Source organism: Polypterus senegalus, chromosome 11 (assembly GCF_016835505.1).
Source record: "Polypterus senegalus isolate Bchr_013 chromosome 11, ASM1683550v1, whole genome shotgun sequence".
Classification (NCBI taxonomy): domain Eukaryota; kingdom Metazoa; phylum Chordata; class Cladistia; order Polypteriformes; family Polypteridae; genus Polypterus; species Polypterus senegalus.
Window position 1 is genome coordinate 73,743,639 of NC_053164.1, and position 24,987 is coordinate 73,768,625.

At 35.9% G+C, this 24,987-nt stretch overlaps 1 protein-coding gene across 1 annotated transcript in view; it reads right to left on the bottom strand.

The window, feature by feature from the left end:
- The window catches only part of pola2 (polymerase (DNA directed), alpha 2), a 61,892-nt gene that overhangs the window by 24,287 nt on the left and 12,618 nt on the right, over positions 1-24,987 (bottom strand). Inside the window, exons 8-12 of the mRNA XM_039769047.1 lie at positions 20,915-21,070; positions 18,278-18,340; positions 14,669-14,720; positions 14,335-14,453; positions 10,132-10,170 (exon numbers count right to left, since the gene is read on the bottom strand). Coding sequence (XP_039624981.1) covers positions 10,132-10,170; positions 14,335-14,453; positions 14,669-14,720; positions 18,278-18,340; positions 20,915-21,070 — 429 coding nt within the window. The remainder of the gene's footprint in view (positions 1-10,131; positions 10,171-14,334; positions 14,454-14,668; positions 14,721-18,277; positions 18,341-20,914; positions 21,071-24,987) is intronic.

Genomic DNA, 24,987 nt, shown 5'->3' on the forward strand with positions numbered 1-24,987 from the left:
TAATCTCCTAAAGCAGCTTCCTTACTTTCTCTCCTTTATCCTGGCTCCTCTTGTTTCTGCCAGTCGATTGCTTGCTTATACCTTTCCTCTTTACTTCACACTTGCTGAACCAGAAGGAGGAGTTAAAATCAAACCAAGCAGCATGAGGTACAATACAGTAAGCAACATACATATACACATTCACACTGGGCCAATTTAGACTCGCCAATGAACACATACAAGGTAGGGAAGGAACATGCAAACATGACATAGATGACTGGGCATCTTAAATTAAACCTAGCACACTCTTATCTGAGAGTTACCGAGACTAACCACTGTGCTGTGCTTCTTCTTTCAGCTGCTCTCGTCAGGGGTTGCCAGGGAAGATCATCTTTATCCATATCTTCCTGACCTCTGCATCTTGCTCTGTTATACACATAACCTGCATATCTCCTCTCACCAAATCCATAAACCTTCTCTTAGGCCTTCCTTTTTTCCTCTTGCCTGGAAGCTAATAAGTAATCAGTTTAACGTGTACACTTTAATCTCAGGGTGCTTAGTGACAAAAATGATGTTATTTTGATCAATCCTTTCTTTTATTTATGCAGATCTTTGATTTAAGAGCCATGTGTGTTCAAGTTATAGTTAAATCATGAATAAGGCAACAATCAGCGATATGAATTGATCAGACATTTGTGCAAAAGCCATATACAGAACTTGCCCTAAAAAAAAATAATCAGGTCATTAATAAACCTATTCATTCTTGGCACTATAAATTATATTCAGCAATTTGACAAGTGACAAAATCCTGCAATACACAATTTTAAACTATGCACTGCTAGATATCATTTGTATCTTTATCAATTAAATGAAAATGAGGTAAACAATAAAGAGTGATAAAAGGAGCTCAAACAGAACTACAGCACATACAGCATACAGGTCGGCCCTTGCAGGTTGTGGGTTTAGGATTTACAGATCTGTCATCTATAATTAAACGGAAATTATTTTACGAGTTGTACAACTTATTGCAGAAAAGAGCAGTAGTTTTAAAAATAAGCCATAAGATGCTGGCAGGATTGCAATCGGTGGTATAGTTTAGTTTCAATGCTTCACTACAAAATTGAATTACAATTACACCTATTGGAATACAGTATATCTGGTTTTATGTTCTAGTCCTGTTACTGCTTATTTATGTGGTTTCATCTGGGCTGGAAAAAGTCTTTGTCTGGGAACACTCCCAACTTCTACAAATCTTAACATACATTGGTATCATGGAAGAACAAAACTTTACTCAATCTTTCAGGAGGCTGGTCACAGGGGATTTCATTTCATAACTACACGACCATCAGCTGCATCTGTGAAACTGGACTGTTTTGTGAATGTTTATCATTTTGTGCTTAGTTTTCATTGGATTTCTTTTGTATCTGTAATATGAATTATTTTTGTTGTTTATTGACATAAATATACACATAAGTAAAAATTTAAAAAAAAAGTTACACTGCACTAAAGAACTGTTAAACTACACACTTTATTGGGGGAGCCAGCCTTACACATGATTTGCTTACGCAGTGACCATTCTATCTTACATTACACCCACCATTTGCATTTACTGCAATAAACTTAGAATATCCAGTAATCATGTGCACAAAACATATTTGTGGATTCTGTCATACACAAGTGTCCTAACCCCCACAAATCTCAATCTTTTATACACCTGAAAATCTTAGATATTTGATGTGTAAAGGATGTGCAAAATATTTTTTTTGGATAACTTGGATGCAATACATCATTGTGAAAATTGCACATCAGTTCTGGTAAGTACCATCCTTTAAAGTAAAGCCTTAAATTGATAGATGCGATAAGAACTGTGCTTAACAGGATACAAGTAACAACGGTAAGAAGACTGGCCACAATATTAATGAAAGCGTTAGTAGCTCAGACACTGATCGCTGTGGGTCCACATCCATAATATCTAAAGTCAATGTTTACAAGGACTGTATGTGATATCATATGGCCTGATAGTGTCAGACTTCAGAAACTTATTGGCACTAGTCAATAGTGACTTTAGCACTGCCTTTCTCTCTTATACTTTACCTGTGTTTACCCAGTATATTAATTTTCCAGACTTCAGAAATTTTGTGCTCTATTATTAAATGATACTTAATTCATAGCATAGCAAAACATAGTTCCCATAGCTGAAATGACAAAAATCAAAGTAGGTTTGTCTGTTAATTATGTACTGTGCTGTGTTTGGCAAAAAAACACAAAACCTCATGCCAATCACCAAGCACAGATTTAGGTTTGATTTATTAACAAAAGAACTGCATGCTTCACATTCATTGAGCTCACTATGAATATCTCTTAATACTAGGGTAATGTAGAGAAAAAAGTGCAACCATTATAAATAAATGTCCAAATCAAAAATAAAAATTCAGCTCTCAATCTATATATATATAAAAAATATATATAATATAATAAATGTCACGTATGGCCAGAGGCCCTGCCTTGGAGCTTGATGTACTGTGTCGCTGAGGGGAACAATAGGAAAGTATTTCCCCTGAAAAATAAACGTGGGGCATACTGAAATGTCTGCCTGGTGTCTCAGTCTATGTGTGTGTAGATTATTATAGGAGCACAAGGTCTGGGGCCTCTGGTATGAAGTGTTGCGTACACCCGTTTCCACGCTCACGTGCCACGCACATTTTCATGGCAACCTCAGACCATGCATATGTACGTTTCTGCTGGATTTTGTAAACGGACAGCACACAGAAACAGTAGCACTGCTTTGACTCTATGTGGTTTCTTTTTATTTTTTTTATATATTGGCATCCACCCGCCTGCTCCTTTGCAAGTTCTGTCCACCCTCAGGTTTTAAACCTTTTAAGCTTTTCAACATGAACCAGATAACCGATCAGGTATTGCTCAGTCATCACTGAGTCGCACCATGCCAGCTGTACAGGATGGTATTATCTGCTTGTCATCCAGATATATGATTTCTTTACACTAAGGTCGAACAGGCAAACAAAGCCCTATTCACAGCAATGTCCGGTTTTCCAAATGTAATCCACGAGATCAACTTCATGCACATTGCTATAAAGGGTACCCTTACAGAATGAACTTGCTTATGTAAGCAGAAAGCATTTCCACTCTACTAACGCGAAAATTATCTGTGATGCAAAAATATATCTCATGAATGTTGTCGCAAGATATAGAAATGTCTCACCATTAATTGCAGTAGCTCACTGCTCAAACAGTGTGAGCCCTGGAATTCCGCTACCTCCTCCAGTGGTGTTGCACTCAAGACAGTAGGCTATGACTTGCCTTTTCACAAAGACTTTGATAATAGACCCCCTTTTTTCTTTTTATTTTGAGCTCTGTGCAACTTTCTAAACTTGAACTATTTAATGCCTTTCCATCAATTTGCTGCTCTTGCTAATACCACAGCATAAGCAACTAAATAGTATGTTTTTCTTTGCTTACACTTCACTGAGCTAGACATCCATTTCGCATTTGCTGAAATTTATTTATTTAAAAAAAACACACAGGCTTTTGCCATTGTCTTAACAAAATACAGAACAGTTGGGGCTATTTATATTGATTTGCATATTCAAACAGGTAAAATTCTAGGGGGAAATCAGGCTCATGCATGTGAGTTTAAGTTTACATTGATTGGAATTCATAAAGGGAAAGTGCAGAGAACTTTATTTACACATAGTTTTATGCATCTGCATTTTTGTGCATATACACATTTCTAGTTTTGTTCATGCACGATGTTTTAGTGTGATTTCTATGTAAGGTGTTGTACATGAGGCCCCTGCTCTTTGCCTACACATGTAGAATATATTCTTTTCATTAGGCAAATTACTAATACCGTATTGTGATTTATTTGAAAACACTAAAGGTGTTGGAAGAATTTTTCCATTTTTACTGCTTCAGAAAAGTAAAAAAACACTCTGCGAATTGGTTGATAGCATTTCATAGCCTTTTCCCCCAGTTGTTTCTAGCCATCTTAAACAGGCATTCAGTATTGTTTTTGTGGTGTTTGGAAGTAGGCCTGAGCGATATAGAGTGGCGCGATATGAACAATATTTTTTAATGCATCATTTGGAAACAAACCTATCGCGATATATTATGTAATATGTTTTATTAAAAACACTACAAGTGTGTAGTGCATTATTTCTGCTAATTAGAGCACATCCTAAATGCAGTCATTTCGATTAAACCCGCCTCCTGCTTATCTTAAACAGTAAGAACAATGGCTGAGACGGAGGCAGAAATGAGTACGGCTATCAGTGATGATTTAGTGCCAAAAAAAGGTACAAATGTGACCTCCGTTGTTTGGAAATGGTTTGGCTTTAGACAAAATGATACAGAACAAAAGACTTTTATATGTAAACTTTGTAAGAAAGAAGTAGGAACGATGAGCGGCAACACCTCGAACCTCTTCAATCATTTGAAAACAAAACACGTTACGAAGTATGAAGAATGTATTAAACTTCGCGAGAACTCTGCTCAAAACGCAACAAAACACATCCCTGCCGCAAAACAAAATCACGCTGGCGGCAACATTCTCTCGTTGCATACCATATGAAAAAACAAGCCCCAAATGGAAGGAATTAACAGCTGCAGTAATATACCACATTGCAAAAGATATGGTCCCTGTTGCCACTGTCGAAAAACACGGATTTCAGAAACTACTGAGAACGATTGATCCCAAATATGTAATTCCCAGTCGGAAATACTTTGCCGTAGAAGCGCTGCCCAAATTATATAACGAGGTAAAGGAGAAAATTCTGAATCAGCTTCAGAATGTTCGCCACTTCACCACCACATCTTGATCTGTGGACTAATCATACCATGCAACCGTACATGAGCTTAACGGTTCATTTTATTGAAAACTGGGAGATAAGAAGCATTTGTCTTCAGACAGGATTTGCACCAGATGACCATACTGGAGAACCGATTGCGCTGGGGCTCAAAAGGCGCTTTTCCACTGCATAGTACGGCACAGCACGGTTCAGTACAGCTCACCTTGGTTCGGCTCAGTTCGGCTCGGTTTGCGTTTCGACTGCAGTTTAGTACCGCTTTAGAGTGGGCGGGATTATTCATGTGTCGTTATAGTTGCGCCGCCTCTACTGCCGTGACACCGTGGAACTTTTACAACAACACGCAGACAACGACAACACTTTAGCTCGACGACGCGCAAGGGTAAGCATCTAAAAAAAGCACGTCTCTAGCTAACTTTTATCACTGTTGCAAAGCATAAAATGAACTTAACTGCCAGTGTAACATTAAAATGCTGATTCTGTATATTACAGATCTTCCACATTTTGCAAAAAAGTCGCCGCCACAGACCATCTGTTTGGACATTTAACCGTGCTTCAGAGTGGTGGGATGCGATTGTTCCCGGTTTTACAAACACTCAGTGGCTGGAGAACTTTCGAATGTCTGAAGAAACATTCATCCACTTATGCAACAAACTGCGTCCAGCGATGGAGAGACCGGACACAAACTTCCACGTGTGTGTACCTTTAAAGAAAAGAATAGCCAGTGACGCAGTAATGACGATTTTCTCCGGCCAATCAGTGACCAGCAGAGTTTACCGTCCACGTTTTGGTAACGGTTCGGCGCGCTTGGAACCTCGGCTGAGGTGGTACTAAAAAAAGGACCAGGTACCAGGTACTGTTCCCAGTGGAAAACGCCCCAAAAGTGAGCTGAACTGAACCGTGTCGTGCCGTACTATGCAGTGTAAAAGCGCCAAAAGATGCTCTTAAATCGTGGAAATTGGACAATGTGCGACAAGTGTGCATTACCACGGATAACGCTGCAAGTTTGATTAAAGATCTGAACAAATAAAAGAGACTGCAGTGCTTTGGTCACCGGCTGAATCTGGCGATTGGTATGGCATGTGTGTGCATGCTAGTAATGTGTCGATCACGAACAAAATGGTTCTTTGAGCCGGCTCCTTTTAGTGAACGGTGGGAGACGATTACCGTTTTTTGGAACCGATGTCTGTGTAGTGTTTGTAGCGAAACACTAAGTGCAAACATCTAATCATGGGTCAGAACACTGCTAAATTTGGCTGAATTATAAAAGGCTGAATTATAAAAGGCTGGAGTGGGAAAATGAAGAGGCGTTTGGGAGCCGAAAGAGCCTATTCTTAGTGAGCTGGGCAAAATAATCCGGCTCACTAAAAAGAGCCGAAATGCCCATCACTAATGCGTGCGTGTATGAGAAATGTTTGAAAATAAATAACACGTAATAAATATATAAAATTTGTAATAATAAATGTAAAGTGTGTGTGCACGTATAAGAAATATATTAAATTAAATAATATGCTAAGAAATAGTAAATAAATGTAAATAATAGTGTGTATGAGAAATATTAATTAACAGTAATGTAAATAATTAATAAGACTGTAATTTGTGTTTGGTTTTAGAGAGAAGCATGAGAGATCCCCGCATTGAGCGGGCAATTGGTGTATGCAAAAGAATTGTTGCATGTTTTTCCTTCAGCTGGAAAAAGAGAAGGGATTTGACCGCAACACAGAAAGAACTCAATCTGCCTTCCCATCAGTTCATAACAGAATCCCTTACAAGATGGGGGTCAAGGGCAGCAATGATACAGAGAGTGTTAGAACAAGAGAGGGCCATCACCCAAGTTCTATCATCTGAAAAGAAAACCAGACATCTGGCACTTACATGGCAGGACATAGATGTACCAAGAGTCAACTGATAAAGCTATTCAACTCCTCCTGGAATTTACAGATGCACTCTCAGTTCAGTCCTATGTTACAGTCTCCTATGTTAAGCCAGTGCTACACCTTTTTCAAACTAGCATCTTGGCTCACCAGCCAGAAGACACAGAGCTCACTATGTCAATTAACACCAACATTCTTGATTATCTGAGAGAGAAATTTGATGACCCTGCCACCCCAGCAACTACTAGACAGTGCTTCTTTTTTGGATCCATGTTTTAAAAGATCATACATTCCTGAGGAAAAGTATGACGAGTTCAAACACAGTTGTGTCTGAAGTGGAGACCCTTCAACATGATGAGACCAGTGCCCAGCCTGACTTAGCTGAGGAACTTTCAGAAGCAGCTGAAGCATCACCACCACCAGCCAAAAAGGAGAAGCGAAGCCTTGGTAGCTTGTTTAAGAGGCCAACATCTTTATTGACATTGTCTGACAGAGATACAATTGAAGCTGAATTTTCAACCTACCTACAAGCACCTGAAATTGACACTGAAACAAACCCACTTGCTTGGTGGAAAGAGCATGAACCAATCTTTCCAACACTCAGTCGCCTTGTAAAAAAATATCTCTGCATACAGGCCACTAGTTCGCCTTCAGAAAGGGCATTTAGCAGAGGTGGCAACATAGTGAACTGCCACAGAGCATCTTTAAAGCCAGAGGCAGTTGACAGACTTGTCTTTCTTGCACAAAATTTGTAAAATTGTGTTACCTGAATGCATGTTCTTGCCACACTTTATTTATTTACAAAACATAGCTTGAAAAGAGCATATTGAAACATTATTATTTTAAGTTTTTTTAGGCAAACCTAGTAAAGTAGATAAAGCATCTACTCCTACGTCACCTAATATTCAGACAACTGGCTTTCTTGTGTAAATGTTTAGATGTGTTTCTTGCATTAATGATTATATTTTGGTTTATGCCTATGATGTAAAGTGGTAAGTTTGCAATTACATGTAAATAACTAAAGAGCAATATAAATGTGTGGCTTCTTTTTTAAGTAATAATAGATAGGAAAAAAATATCGTTGCATATCGTATATTGACTTTTGGTCCAAAAATATTGAAATTTGAATTTTGAGCCATATCGCCCAGCCCTATTTGGAAGGATACTCCAACACTTATGACAAGAAAAGTAACATTTAAAGTGCATTTTTTGTTAAAAACATAAATGAAGTTTGGCTCTTTATTGTGCTGTAATTTCTTCTCACGACACAGAGTTTATACATCTGGTGAAGAAACTGAAACAGCAATGTTTGGCCGTCATTTGGACATCTCATATTATTCTTTCAGTAAAGCATGTCAAAAACGCAGGCCGATTTTTATTTTGTACCTGAAAACAATGAAAAGACTTGTTACCTTGGATATTTCATAACCTTTTATTGGTTATTTCATTAGGCATCACTTATGGTATTTAGAAACATATTTCATCATTTAAACTAATAAGAATAATAACTCAAAATTTTTTGATAAAAACATTACTTAATTTTGCCACTTTCTGTACTGTCATTTGTATACAAAACATAAGATATAAATATTCTAAAGGACAAATGTTTGCCTTTCATTTTGATGTGTAGGACAGCATTTTTTCAGTTAATAGAGCAAAAGTTAGACCTCTTATAACATTGCAAGATGCTGAGAAATTACTTCACGCTTTTGCTTTCATACCGCTAGATTACTGTAACGCACTCCTCTCAGGACTACCTAAAAATGACATCAATCGATTGCAACTAAAAAGAAAACAGCTGCTAGAATCTTAACTAGGAAAAGAAAATCCAACCACATCTCTCCAGTTCTGATGTCACTATATTGGTTACCTGTGTCATTTAGAATTGACTTTAAAATAATGCTTATGGTTTACAAAGCCTTAAATAATCTCGCTGCATCCTATATTTCAGAATGTCTTTAACCTGACACTCAAAATCGTACCATTATATCTTCAAATGAGTGTCTGCTTATAATTCCAAGAGCTAAACTTAAAAGAAGTGGTGAGGCAGCCATCTGCTGTTATACACCTAAAATTTGGCTTACCAATAGAAATTTGCCAGGCTAATACAGTGGTGCACTTTAAAAAAACTGCTAATGACTCATTATTTTAACATGGCTTTCTCATATCGTCATTTTAGTTTAATCTCGATACTCTGTATATGCATTTATTTATCAATATCATTCCTGGTGGCTTCGTAATCCATACTAACCTATACTTTTTCTTCTTTCTCCTGTTTTCTGTGGTGGCGATCTGCACCACCACCACCCGATCAAAGCACCATGATGTCCCTACATTGATGGATTAAAGGCCAGAAGTCCACATTACCGTCATCATCAAGTTCTTCCATGTGAACCCTGAATACAATGAGGACTGACTGTGTCATTTATGTTAGGTAGAATGCCTAGAGAGTGCTGGGCATTCTCGTGGCCTAGGAACCCCTGCAGATTTTTTTTTTTTTTACAGTCATGTGGATTTTTTTTTTTCCGGTCCTCCCTGGTCACCAGACCCTAGTTTTATTCTATGTTAATTAGTGGTCCCTAGTTCTATTTTCTTATTTATTTTATCTTTTTATCTCTTTCTTCATCATGTAAAACACTTTGGGCTACATCATTTGTATGAAAATGTGCTAAATAAATAAATGTTGTTGTTGTTATAGAACATGTACACTGAGATAAGCAAGATGAATTTGTGGCTTGTTAAATCAATATAGCAGAAAATAGCCAACAATGAGGCTGGATTTAAAGAGATAATATACTCTATGGTAAGATTCACCCGGCAGCTAAAAGTGACTCAGTTTCAGGTTCCATGCAATTTAATTTTGCATGTGATCTAAACCCAATCAGTGTGTACAGATGTGATCTATCCAGTAATATACAGCAGAACATCCCTAGACAAACTAACACATTAAATAAAAGCCATAATTGTAAAAAAAAGCACATACTGTAAAAAAAGTGATGGGAATAAGCTACCATAGTATCAAGGAAATAAAAACCTTAACAAGAACAATAAGGACCTTCACTAAGTTTTTTAACTGAAAGATTTTACTGTACTAGGCTTTTACATGAAGCAATTTGCCATCTGGTGGCTATTTTTGAAACTGCAACTGCAGCTAAAAAAATAAGATACCAGTATGTAAGGGTGTTTTGCGGCTAAAGGTTAAGACATGGCAAGAAACAAATAAGATGTGTGGGAAAGCATAATTGATCTACAAGAGGCATTGCAAATTTATCATGTAGTAGCATGAAGTTTTGCGGTTTTTGGTCTGTAACTTGCAATGCTAAAATGATATAGGCAGATAATAAAAATTGATGTACCGAAAGTAAGAGAGTCTGCATCCTTCCTCTTCATGTCACTTTATTTCTAATGTACAGATTAATGCAAAAGGAGCAGAAATCTCATACATTTCTTACCTCAACTTGCTCATGTTTTGAATCCAGAAAAGGGCCCAGCTAAACAGATAAAAAGAATTAATCAGAATGTTGACAGCAAAATCTGAACATTTGCATAGTAAGAAATTGATTCTTAACCTACATTTAAAAGTATCTATTAGCTACAATTTTAGATGCCAAGACTATTTCAGAATATATAAAGTAAATACAGTTAAATCCAGAAACCACTTAAAATTTCACACAATGGAATGATGAATATACAACACAAAGTTAATTTGCTGAACACAAATATGTCAAAAATCTCAATTACTAATGCAACTGAATACATTTTCTTAACAATTTACCTTTATACAGAAGTTTAAAAGTAACGATCAAGCTGAAGATTACAAAAGATCTACTTACACATCTGTAAAACTGAAAAAATACTAACCATTTAAAAATAAAATATTTGTATTTGATAATTTCCTTTAGTAAGATTTTATGGAGTATAGAACAGCAGCAATATTAATTTTATACAACCATCTGTTCATCCATTTTACACACACTATTTATATAATTCAGACTGCAGAAAGCAGCAGAGAACATTTAATCCTGGAAGCATTACATGAAATTGCATATCACAATCATACAATCCCATAATCGCTCACATGGAGGCAATGTAGTGTTGTTACAATGCATATGGCTGAGATGTGGGACTAAAAGTAAAACACAAAGAAAAACTCTACACTAATATAAAATAAAACATTTAAACCCCATGCAGACAGTGATTAGATCCACTTAGCCTCTGAATCACTGTGCCCACGGTTTGAATTTGGTATTCTTTTAAATACTTTACATTTTCCAAAGGAGAATAATTACACCATAATATTTATAATTGCTGCTGCTACTTTTTATTTGAGTTGAATTAGAACAGAAATGTAATCAATACCAAATGTTAATAAGTAATACTGGGCCAGAGTGATGTTGTACCACATAATCTTTACATAAATGGCAGGTAACCACTAAAACAATGCTCCAAAAAGGACAATACAGAGCTTTAAATTATGTTTTAATTACTTCCTGGACTAACAACTAACACGCACTGGTATACTTTTGAAAACAGTACACAAGAGAAATCCAAATTCAACAACTACTAGAATTCAACATTAACCCATGGAAGGAAGAATTTAATTATACTGTGTAAAAAGGAAAATAGATTGTAACTTAAATTGTAAAATACTGTATTAATGCTTGTGAAAAATATCACTTCAGATTATATTTACTTCATAGGTCAAACATGCCTATAACCGCAGGATTCCAGAAAAAGCAAAACTAGCTTTATATACTCCAATTTAATTTTTATTTATTTTTGATATTGAATATTTAGAAAATGATACATGTACTTAATATAATCTATTCACCTATGCAACAAAGTGAAACATTTCTACATCTTCACTACTAGTGTTGATCAGCAAAATTCACCTAAGCCTTAATCGCAGTGAATTTTCTGGGGTCACCTTGATTGGGGGTGACCTTGACTGCAAAATTTTCCCCAGAAAATTTACTGTCCAGCTGGCCTAGGCAAACTTATTTTTTCCCCCCTTCAATGCCCAATGAAGATTTGTGAGGCCAATATGGCATCACAGATTTTTACCAGTCAATGTTGAATAAGACAATTTGCTGGAATTAAATCACACTGATACCTTGCATCACAGTTTGCCAGTCAAAGTCAGTCCTCAGCTACAAAACAGACAGCAGACGCTCACTCTGAGAGGCAGCTGGTGTGTACTCTACTCCTGTTAACGTACAACAGTGGTTCTGAAACTTATACTTTCATAGTACCTCTATTAGAATTGAAATGGACCATGGAACCCCTCTAGATTTTTTGCTGAATGTCGGTTTTCTAGATTCTAGAAGAAACTCAAACTTTATTAACCTTTAGGGAACAGTATATTATTTTAAAAGTACCAGAAATCTAAGTAAACAAATACAAAATAAGAAAAAACATTACAGTAATCCCTCGCTATATCGCGCTTCGACTTTCGCGGCTTAACTCTTATCGCGGATTTTAAATGTAACCATATCTAAATATATATATCACGGATTTTTCGCTGGTTCGCGGATTTCTGCGGACAATGAGTCTTTTAATTTATGGTACATGTTTCCTCAGTTTATTTGCCCAGTTGATTTCATACAAGGGACGCTATTGGCGGATGGCTTAGAAGCTACCCAATCAGAGCATGTATTACAAATTAACTAAAACTCCTCAATGATATAAGATATGCTTCTCGCGCGGTGCTTTATTGTTTGCTTTTCTCGGTCTCTCACCCTCTCTGACTTTCTCTGCGCCTGACGGAGGGGGTGTGAGCAGAGGGGCTGTTTTTGCACAGAGGCCGTTTGCCTAGAGGATACGGACGCTCCTCTTCAAAATGCTGCTTTATCGCAGTGCTTCGGCATACTTAAAAGCACGTATTGATTTTTTGATTGTTTGCTTTTATCTCGCGCTCTCTCTCTCTGACATTCTCTGCTCCTGACGGCGCTCCTTTGAAGAGAAGATATGTTTGCATTCTTTTAATTGTGAGAAAGAAGTATCATCTCTGTCTTGTCATGGAGCACAGTTTAAACTTTTGACTAAAGGGTGTTATTTCATGTCTAGAGGGCTCTAATAATGTTAACAGTGTAGGAGAGTTTATAAGGGCTTAAAATATATAAAAATAACCATACAAACATATGGTTTCTACTTCGCGGATTTTCATCTATCGCGGGGGGTTCTGGAATGCAACCCCGGCGATCGAGGAGGGATTACTGTATTGCATAATTTGTACGGTACAGTATATAACTTCACAGACAAAATGAGGAAGAGAAAAACAAAAATATATATAAAAAAACGAATGTCTCATTTTGGCCATAGCTTGATATGGAGAAGGCTTCTCTTTTGATCATGTAGCTTATTTACCATCCAAAGGGAAATGAACATATTGTTAGCTGTACTTCTCACATGTCTGTTAAAAAGATCACAAGTCACATGACCAATTCGTCTCGTGCAATTTAGTCTGAGGTTTCTCCAAACATGGAATAGTGTACATGTTATCTACATCACCAGCTATTCAAAATTTATTTCCAGACTTGTGGAGTTTGGCTTTCACTGTTTTTAAAGAACATCAGCTTTCCACGAGGAACACCTGCTCATTAATGGGTATGTCTGCCTTTAATTGTAAGAAATGATGCAGTTTTGCAAAAAGTGCGACAAAAGTCTAATATAGCTGTAAAGCTATCATTATACGAAGTGCATAGTAAGCACCAGTTGTTCTGTGGTAAAGGAGAACATGTGAGATAGCACATTCTGGAGTGCTATCTGCGATGCAGATCACTTACAATCTTTTCACAGAAACACCAGAGATGACAATGTATGCAAATAAAAAAATAAACAGTTTTCTTAAAGAGTGTACAAATTTAACATCAAATCACGTATGTGATTTAATACATGCAATTGAGGGTGCATTTAATTTAATACATGTGCCAGCATTTCAGTATAACGGTTCTCAAATTAATTTTTCTCCCAAAAGGTGCCTCATTTACGGTCAACTACCACATTGCCATAGTCCTACAATTTATTCTCACATTTGCATTCATTGTTGGGTCTGCCTGGTCTGTGAAAACTGTGAGTGAGCTGCCATCCTGCGCTCTACACTTGTGCCTTGATTCCTCTGTTCAATAAATACCACTTCTCATGTTGTCCCTTCCTCAACTCACATTCATGCTGGATGTGTACTTCATATTCCACTGTGTGAGAAAAACACTGCAATGCCATTTAAAAGTAATTTTTTTTTCCCCAAAACTGAAACAGGTGGAGTGATTAAAAGTGTGAATTTTTTTCATTATTATTTCATGCTTGCCTGCTGAGGATGCACATTAATTCACAATAGATCGCTCCTCACTATTAAGAACTGTCAAAAAAGTTTTTTTTTTTTTAATGCTTTAAAAAAATTCTCACAATTCTAACCATTATCACATTTTAAGCATAATGAATTTAAAAGTAGATGTGGAACTGAAATAAGGGAAAACATAATAAATAAAAATGGATGTAGTGACTGAATTAATTAACTTGAAGAGCATGATTTTTCTAAATCCTTGTATTTATTAAACAGATATTGTTAGGAGGCATTATGAAATGAAAAAATATCTAGATTCTAAAGTGGTTAACATTCTCATTAAGATTAGAAAATAAAAAGCTTAGATACACACCAGAATGCAGACATCTGGCTTATCTCGTTTGACGATTTCAATCAAATCCAAAAGGGGTTCATATGTTAGGCTATCTGATGTCGTGTATGGCCCACAGGCTACCAAAACCATCTGTTGTTCTAAATTTTAAATATAATACAAAAGGATACAGTTAAGAAATTCAAACAATTACAAGAAATAGCAAATAATAGTACAGATATTGCCTTTACTTAAGGCTTCAGTTAAACTGAGTGAATTAATTTTAAGCAACATAGATTTGCACAATTTGTATAAAAGAATCGGTAGTTGATTGATACTTTCTTGTTAAAAACATCAAAAAACCTTTTATACTTACCATCAGAGATATCATCCTGCTCTTCTGGCCTATAAAAAGGCAATGGTACACCCTAAAACACATAAATTATGTATACATATTTAAATATATAAACCACATGAGCAGCACATACAAGACTTCTTCAGTTTTATGTTACGAGAAAATGTCTCAGAATTCTAAGAATGGAAATAAACCAGGAAATGAAAATCATATTCCAAGACTGAAGTTATTTGAAAGACACCACACACACACACACACACACACACACACACACCAATACAGCAGTCAGAACCATAAAAGCAAAGAAGGCACAAGTAACCAAAACCAAAGGACAAAGCCAAATGCCAAGGTTGAGGAACAAAAGAAAACTATCACCAACTCTAATTTGTGAGTTTTGTTGAGAATACCCAAAAAGGATGTCAATGCCATCATACTTATAATGTGTCATATTTGATTATGTCAATGATGTGACTGAATTGGTCATGTGATGCTGCTCAGAGTGACACATACAATGAAAACATGACATTAATAAAAATATGCTTTCAGTTTGAATTACAGTAACATTTAAGGCATGGAAATTAAATCCTTAACATAAAAAACTATAAACTGATTTCACACAAATAAAACTGTCGCAAAACGTTACATAGATCAAAGAGGAAAATATGACAGCTGCATAAAACTTACTTATAATTTGCAAGTTCTTAATTTTATTCCTATGCTTAAATGAAACTTTATAGTATGTTCAATGCTGTATGTACGGCGGCATGTGGTGGAAAACTTGTTTTCAGATACTGTTCTAGAAACACCCAAGAGTGTCACAGGGCTTGAGATTTGGTGTACACTGTTGTAAAACTTTTCATGTAATTCACAAACCATTCACGGCCTGTTGTGCGATTGTCATCCTAGATTGCAGCATTAAGCAGATTGCAGAATGTTAAAGTATCATAACAACAATACTGTACTTACTAGAATAAATGTGTTCACAAAGAATAGCATTATAGTCATTGACATTTATCTTGCCTTCTAAGAGAAACTGCAAATCAAAACATGAAACAGCACTCATACCATAACAAAGCCACAAGAACCAATCATCATCATTATTATTATTATTATTATTATTATTATTATCATCATTATTAGGCAAATCAGCATTTATACCTGTAGACTGTTTTGGTGTAAATCACATGTATTCATCCAATTGTTGAGGAAAGAAAGAAAAATAACCACCAATGGCCACACTCTCTCCATTTCTCAACTAAATCGCCATTTTTCTTCATAGGACACTATTTCATGCAAAATATCCCACTTGCATGAAGTAGTCTATTCACAGAAACCTAACAATATCAAGCATTAGGGGTGTGTAATATTGACAAAAATGGTATCTCTGTTTTCTTATATTTATTTGATAAAGCAGGCAATATTTTGCACCCTCCAAAAATGTGTTTTTAAAAATCTTACATTTTACTATCTACAGCTCTCTCTTGTTACTAAGATGTTAACATCTGCTTACTAATGATATTCAAGGAAACAATATATTTAAGGAAAACTTATCTAGTATGTGAATTTCCCCTTGGGATTAATAAAGTATCTATCTATCTTATTTATTTACTTACTTGAAAACTGAACAATTCAAGTAAAAACACCAAAAACATTGAAATTACCAGTCCAAGTATTACTGAAATCAACCAGTGCAACTATGAGTAACCTATTTCAAAGCAGCCTTGCAGGATTTACTTTCTAAAAAATTTGAACAAAGACCAACTAATACTATTATAACAAGAACAACAGACGGTTCCCAATAATGTAAAAAAGACATGATTAGTATTTTATTTCCCTTGGATTCATAATTGAAATATAGGGCATTGATAAATACTGAAATGCTCTGTTTTAAAGTGAACTGTGCAGCATATAAGCACAAACAAAAGTTTAACATATAGTACAAGTCACCAAATCCAAACTTCACGTACTTTAAATACTGCACATGGGAAAAAAAAAATGAAAGAAAAAAAAGATGCACACACGTTTTTCCTACCAGTCTGTCCTACTAGGTTACAAATGTATAATATATAAAAGTCTGGAGACAACAATGAGTGGTAGAAATATTGGATGACTCCCAGGTGTCATTTCTAAACCAATCCAATGCCTCATTAAGACAGTGATCAAAATAGGGGAGGTGATTTTCTACTGCAAAGATCAATGGGGCTTTCTTTAATTTGAGCTGACAGAGAGTAAGCTTATGGATACAATACACTGCCATGTTCATAAAAATATGAATTGCGAAATATGTATTTGATGAAAATGACAAGTCACATCCCATCAAAAGGAAGTGAAAAGGACTGCCCTTAAGAAAGTTGATAAAGAAGGGCAACAGGAGATGCAGATTTCAGTAATTAAACACCTGAAATACTATCAGGGGAAGTACTCAGAAGCATGCCCAGTATCCATGGCACATCTAAACAAATAACTAAAGGAAGTTAACATTGTTGTTTAATTAGAAATGTGCGTCTCTTCTGCTGTAGCACTCAGTAAGTAAAAAATGTGCAAATTAATAATTAAGCTTCAGTTACCTTGTTCTAAGCTCCTAAATAAATAACGACACCTCCATCCATCCGTTATCCAACCCGCAATAATCTAACTACAGGGTCACAGGGGGTCTGCTGGAGCCAATCCCGGCCAACATGGGCGCAAGGCAGGAAACAAACCCTGGGCAGGGCACCAGCCCAACGCAGAATAATGACACCTTTAGTGTTTTATTTTCTCTCAGTGTCAAGTATTTTGTTCTGTTTCTTGTGCTCTCTCGCCCTGAACCCCGGTGGTTTTTAAATGGATGGACTAAAAGAATTAGAATGGGTGTTTTAGTAAGAAGCCGATTGCATGGAGACTTTGCAGCGCTGCATTTCACCGCTATTCACTACAAATGTTTTAACAGATTGCCCCTGATGTGTATTCTCATTTGAGAATCATGTCTGGCACTGTGAGACTAGTTACATGAGGCAGTGAATGTGTGAATTATCAAGGAAAATTTTTGATCATTAATTATGTCACTCACTTTCCAAAAAATGATGCCAGCTCATACACCGTTAAAACAATAATTAGATTATTATAGACAATACATATCACAGAGCCCTAGTATGCATCTCTGTAAATTCTCAGCAAAACATACTTCTACCTTAGTTTGATATCTACATTAATCCAATCCAATCTATTTTTATCTTGTATCTGAATTTAACACACAGACATCATAAATAATGTGTTAGTGTTTTTGTCCACAAAACTCCAATATAAATGGCAGCCTTCCTTTGGACTTCCATCTAAGTATGACTTTATTCACCAATCCTTGTGAATATGAAATAACTTGAGCAGTCTCCAATGTAGTGGCTGCCAAACATTCCCCAAAGATCTGCACCCTCTCTGCAATTCTGTACAAGTAGGATTTGTTCTTCATACACGTAAACAATGAACTAAAAAAATGTAACACATTAAAGGGGGGTAATAATAGATTCTTCATTCTAAAACAAACTTGCTTGATTTTTGACCAAAAACCAAACTCATTCTAATTAATCACATATTCCACCCATATTAACATAAACATACTTAGGCACATTGACAGCTTTACATCCATCACCTTACCTCATACAATTTAGAAGCCACCAGCTTCCGCCCCGTACTGTTGATACCCTCCATTACAACAACCTGAGACAAAAGATTAAAGGAAAAAAAAAAAATGAACCATACATTCAAATAAGATTATTTTCTTAAATAATTCAACTTTTGTTAAATTAAGCATTCAAGTAATATATATATATATATATATTATATATATATATAGCATTGAAAACTAAAAGCCATAACCTGTAGCATATTCTACAATTTCTACTGTAAATTTGGATGGCAAACAACAGGCAATAGATCTTATTTGTGGATGTCTCGAGTTTCATTCCAAAATATTGGTTTATTAGATAACCAATTTAAATCAACCAGCTTAAACTTTCCTGTACCTACTTGTCCATTACAGGCTCATGAGAAGCCTGAACCTATCCTAGGCAGCAAAGAGCAAAATGCAGGAACCAGCTCTTTACTAATTCCTAGTTATAGGTATTCCTAGTTGCATGCAAAAGTTCACTGACAACACTATCGTAGGCTGCATCAGGAGTGGGCAGGAGGAGGAGTATAGGAACCTAATCAAGGACTTTGTTAAATGGTGTGACTCAAACCACCTACAACTGAACACCAGCAAAACCAAGGTGCGGATGGTGGATTTTAGGAGGACTAGGCCCCTTATGGACCCCGTGATCATCAGAGGGGACTGTGTGCAGACCTATAAATATCTGGGTGTGCAGCTGGATGATATATTGGACTGGACTGCCAATACTGATGCTCTGTGCAAGAGAGGATAGGGCCGACTATACTTCCTTAGAAGGCTGGCATCTTTCAACATCTGCAATAAGATGCTGCAGATGTTCTATCAGACGGTTGTGTCGACCACCCTCTTCTACGCGGTGATGTGCTGGGGAGGCAACATATAGAAAACAGATGCCTCATGCCTGGACAAACTGGTGAGGAAGGCAGGCTCTATTGTAGGCACGAAGCTGGACAGTTTGACATCCCTGGAAGAGCGACGGGCGCTGAGCACGCTCCTGTCAATCATGGAGAATCCACTGAACAATATCATCTCCAGACAGAGGAGCAGCTTCAGCAACAGATTGCTGTCACTGTCCTGCTCCACTGACAGACTGAGGAGATTGTTCCTCCCCCACACTATACGACTCTTCAATTCCACCTGTGGGGAGTAAACGTTAACATTATTCAAAGTTATTGTCTGTTATGCCTGCATTTTTATCACTCTTTATTTATTTATTTTTTTTTTAATCAGTATGATGCTGCTGGAGTATGTGAATTTCCCCTTGGGATTAATAAAATATCTATCTTATAGGTTCAATGTAGGCCTCAGCCAATGGTCGATAACACTGTCCATTTCCAAATGGCTGGACACTCCATCCACGTAAATAAACATTGTCGATTGGCCCCAAACATTTGCAGAAATGTATTCAAATTGACAAACAGCAGTAGTCATTTTATTTATTTATATAATATATATAATAATATAATACAATACATATATACATGGATATTCACAGCAGGAGGTGTGCAAGAATCCTGTGCTTAACTACTTTATCAGGAGTGCACTGTAGTTGAGGGAAGGCAGCATCAGAAAAGATCCAAATGTATTCCTGTCTCTTCACTCAGAGACAGAAAATGCATTGGGCATGGTAGTATTACCAATTCTAATTAGCTCAGCCCTGGTTAACTAACCATTCTTTCATGTGGAATTTACTTGTGCTCCCAAGTTTGATATGAATGTCCTCAATACCCCTACTACAATCTACATAAATCATAACTAGGTTTGTACATTTGGCAAACATCTATATCCAAGCTAATTTACAATATCAGAAAACAGTATTATTTATTTAGACAGTTGGTACACATAAACTTTAAGCTACTTTCTCACCGTAACTGAATTAAGACGACTTGTTATTTTATACTATACATATGAAAACCTGTTAGACTTTTGTGCTACATGACTCTTTACAGAATAATGCAGGAAATAAATATTGGACGGGGGTGGGGGCGATTGTGAGGACTATGGCATAAAATTTGTTACTAAATCAAAAAAAAAAAAATCACTTCAAATAGGTTTGTGAGAAAACATATAATCATATAAAATTTACAGACACTCAAAAGGATTTCACTCTGTACAATAGCAACCAATTTAACAATTCATTTAAATGTTTCCTATGGATTTCTTACAGTATTATTTTGAACTCTCAGATAAAGTGACACATTTTTTGGATTGGAATAAAAAAATTCAGCACTTAAACATTTAAACTTGCTTACAGACTGGTATACATGATGACAAATGTACTAGTTTTGTTAGAGTGTAGTAGGCTGTGTTTTTGAAGTAATTTTGAATTAATGCAGTATATCTCATGTCTCTAAAATGAGATTATAATCAATCACAAATCATTCACAGTTTTTCCACTTCATGCATTAAGAGATGCACAAAAAGAAAAACTAATATGTAGTTTCACTCTTCAGCCAATCCTTAAAGAATTATTCAAGTTTAAAGGTTTTTTCAGGCGCATTAATAAGTTTGTAGTACTATGAACAAATAAGCATACAATAAAAATGCACTTTGGAATAAATAAACTGAATACACTTTATACAAAACTAAATTAAATGGCAATGAATATAAATCTAGTAGCCTACCTGTCCAGGGAATAGGGAGTACTCACGAAGTTCTGACAAATCGACAGGAACTTGCATCCCACAAGAATATTCCAAATCCCCTTCTAAAACTACAGATTTGGCATTGAGCTTGCCGTTGCTGTCACAGCAGATCTGTCCCAGTAAAATGACATTCTCCTGAAAAGGCAACATATCATTGAAAATCTCGCACCTTCAAACAAAGGTAACACTCAACCTACAGTCCGGGCCAAAAGTTTTGAGAATGACACGAGCATTGGTTTTCACAAAGTTTGCTGCTTCAGTGTTTTTAGAACTTTTTGTCAGATGTTTTTATGGTATACTGAAGTATAATTAAAAGCATTTCATAAGTTTTAAATGCTTTTGTTGACAACTACGTTAAATTTATGTGCAGAGTCAATATTTGCAGTGATGGCCCTTCTCTTTAAAGACCTCTGCAATTCGTCCTGGCATACTTTCAATCAATTTCTAGGCCAAATCCTGACTGATGGCAGTCCATTCTTGCATAATCAATGCTTGGAGTTTGTCAGAATGTGTGGGATTTTGTTTGTCCACCCGCCTCTTGAGTATTGACCACAAGTTCTCAATGGGATTAAGGTTTGGGAAGTTAACTGCCCAGGGACCCAGAATTTCAATGTTTTGCTCCCCAAGCCACTTAGTTACAACTTTTGCCTTTTTGCACAGTGCTTTATCATGCTGGAAAAAGCATTGTTCATCACCAAACTCTTCTTAGATGGTTGAGAAAATTTGCTCTCAGGGGATGTCTTGGTACCAGAACAGTATCGACTTAAACGTGTCTCTGTCCCTTCAATGAAATTAAAGCACTGGGCTGTAGCCGATATTTATTCATCCTTGAAGCCTCTTTTTGCATGCACCTGTGCCAAAAGTAAACCTACTTCACTAACCATACAGGTGATTTATAATCACTAAGGATCTTTCACAGCTACTGCGGTGAAGTGTCCTGGGAGTACTCATAATGTCTGCATCTGAACGGAAATTTGGCAGTGGGTCAGAAAAAAGCAGCTACAAGTTAACAGGTAGTCAAAAATTGGGCGATAGTGGTTATCCACTTCAAACATTGTTGTGGACACCTGTAATGAACACCAAGGACGGTGGTCGAAGTAATGCAAACCTAGCACAGCAGTGTGGTGAAATGCAATATACAGGCATAGCCATTTGAAAAAATAACCTGCCATTACCTCCTAGATGCTACCCGATACGGTATACTTTAAACCTAACCTTGCTGAAGTGTGACAGTTTACTACAATGCTCAGAGCAGGCATGCCCCTGCCAAACAAGAACAGGAAGGAGTAGAAGGAGGTTGGAAACAGGAAATTCTGTGTTCTTAAGGTGGACTGTGGCATAAGGTGTATACAATGCTGGGGTAGATCTTAGGCAGCCTATCAACATTAACATTTTTGCATAATTGCTTTGGTTACTAGTATCTCACTACAGTAAAATACTTTATTTGCCCTTCATTATATTTGAGGTATTTTTAATATATTCAAGCACTTAAAACATACTGTATGGAAAAGTTACTAATTATATAAACTGAATATATTAAACAATTTAAAAATTGCTTCCAGGCTGTCCACGTGGCATATATGTGTCTGAAAAGAGAATAAAGTCTGGTAGTGATATAAAAGCTTATTTCTTTGCAGTCCCATCCCACTTTAATTTTTCTCATTTTTAACTTTACAGTTGTAAGGTTCTTTTAGGCACGTCTTCATTTTTTATGTTCATATTAGTAACATCATGTATCCAATTTGGTGCATTTTGATATAATTTGTCATATCTCTTAAAATTATGAGTTTAAGTTTACTCAGTATTCCTTTTCACAATTATTTATCCGACTGAAAGACCAAATTAATCATACTATAATAAAAGTAATGTCATTCATTTTTCAATCGACTTAGGATTCTTTTTCAGATGACACTGGTATTTGGTGTGTACTTTTATTCTATGTTAATTAGTGTTCTCTGATTTTAATTCTTACTTTATAGTTTTTCTCTTTCTTCATCATGTAAAGCACTTTGAGCTACATTATTTGTATGAAAATGTGCTATATAAATAAATGTTGTTGTTGTTATTATTTACTGAAGAAGACAACTGAGGACCTGTAAGGCATTTATTTCTCAAACACACTCAACATTCTTATCCTCTTATGCTGTTGCCAAAAAAGTACAACACTTTAAAGTTGCAGAATCATGATAGAAATTTGTGAGCAGCTATCACTCTCTGTTTGAATTATGGAGTATGTAAAGTGGCTACAGTACATTTCCTAAGTTCTGCACTATTAAGATAATGTCACAATAAAAGCCAAAAAAAAAAAATCAATTACTAATGTTTGCCGCTTGCGTTCCATATAGATTAAAAATTATGTGTATGATCACTGTGGCACTCATACAGGGACTTAATTGAAAAAAGCCACAAGTCAAACATGTCCCTAAATCTCTAGCTCCACTTATACTACAAGTCAGTCAATAAAAAGGCCTCTAAACACTTATCCAAGATCTGATGGTGTATAATAGAAGAGGTAGAGTTGAAGAAGGAAATAGACAGAGAACATTTTTAATTGTAAAGACAGGCCAACAAAGTGCCTGCCAATAGCTCCTTAACGTGCTTTACTTGCTCTCTCAAATCTTTTTCTCTTTTAATCTTTTTTATTATTAAGTTTTAATTTATGCTCTGTGAGATTTTCTTTAAACATGTATTTAAAAAGTTTATGATGGACAGTTTCTTTCACAAAGATAGCCTTTTTATTAATAGCTGTATCCAATTAAGATTTAAATTGCAAGAAAAACCTTCTTTTGCTTTGTAAAACATACTGTATAATATGGATACCTTTTTAAACACCTTGACATCAATAGCGGACATATGCAAAGCACAATGCATTAGTTAACCCTGGGTTCACCTTTTTCCACCAGATAGTTATACCAGATGTTTTTGTGTGATGACCATTAAATTGCACAAGATGTTTATCAAATCTAATTTATAAGGCTTTCTATTAAAAAGGCAAGGGATCCCATAAAATATATATCATGACAATGATCAACTTGTAGCCCCTATTTCCTTTGCCTAAAGGACAGGTTTACACCCAACTTGGGATAAAATGCATCCCTATGCACTTTTATGCATAAGCAAGATGATTTGAAATGTGTCAAAACTTGAAACATGTCAAAACAAATATACTGCTGACTCATAATGAGGTGGGATAAAAAAAAAAAAAAATCTTATAAAAATGATGGAAAAAGAAGCATGAATTGAGCTAAAACCTATGGATTATAGAAAGTCTTCAAAAGTAATTAAAATAATCACTACTGTATCACCTTATTTTAAAAAGCTGTAACGATAAAGAGTTCAATTAAGTCATCGGTCAACTACAGCAGAATAGGATGGAGGAGGAGCATCCCATTTCCACTTCTGTGTAAATAAATGTAAATTATGAAGCAATACATTTTTGTCACATTAAATATTGTAATTAAATAGCACATTAATTCAGAACTACAATTATACATGGTCTTCATATTTTGCGGAACAGTTACACTGTGAAGCTCGCAGTATAGAGGCGAAGTGGCTACAGCTACGAAGAACAAAATATTGTGCAAACTCTAGGTGCAAAGCCCCACCCACTAACCTACGCTATTTGACAAAAATGCAAAGTGGAAAGTGAAAATTCAACAAACAGCAGGTGGTCCCAGTGCTTATTTGCATTTTACTTTTCATTTTTGCAGCTTTATTGCTGTGCAGACTGAAAATTAAACTGCAAATGCTGTTATTTTATTTTAAAAGTTTGTAGCATTCTTGCGCATAGACATTGAAAATTGTAAAGATTGTATTTTCATGTTATAATTTTCATTTATTTCCTTTTTCACATAAAATACCTACCATACAACTGGCCAGAGGGAAAGACTGTAGTGCCTTACTGCTCACATTAGTATCTGAACAGAATAGGACTTTTCAATATGATCAAACAACAACTATCTGCGTAAAACATCTTACTTGCCATTACTACAACAAGTCCATTACATAAGTTTTAACTTAGCCCTATTTAGCCAGTAAAGTATCTGCAGACA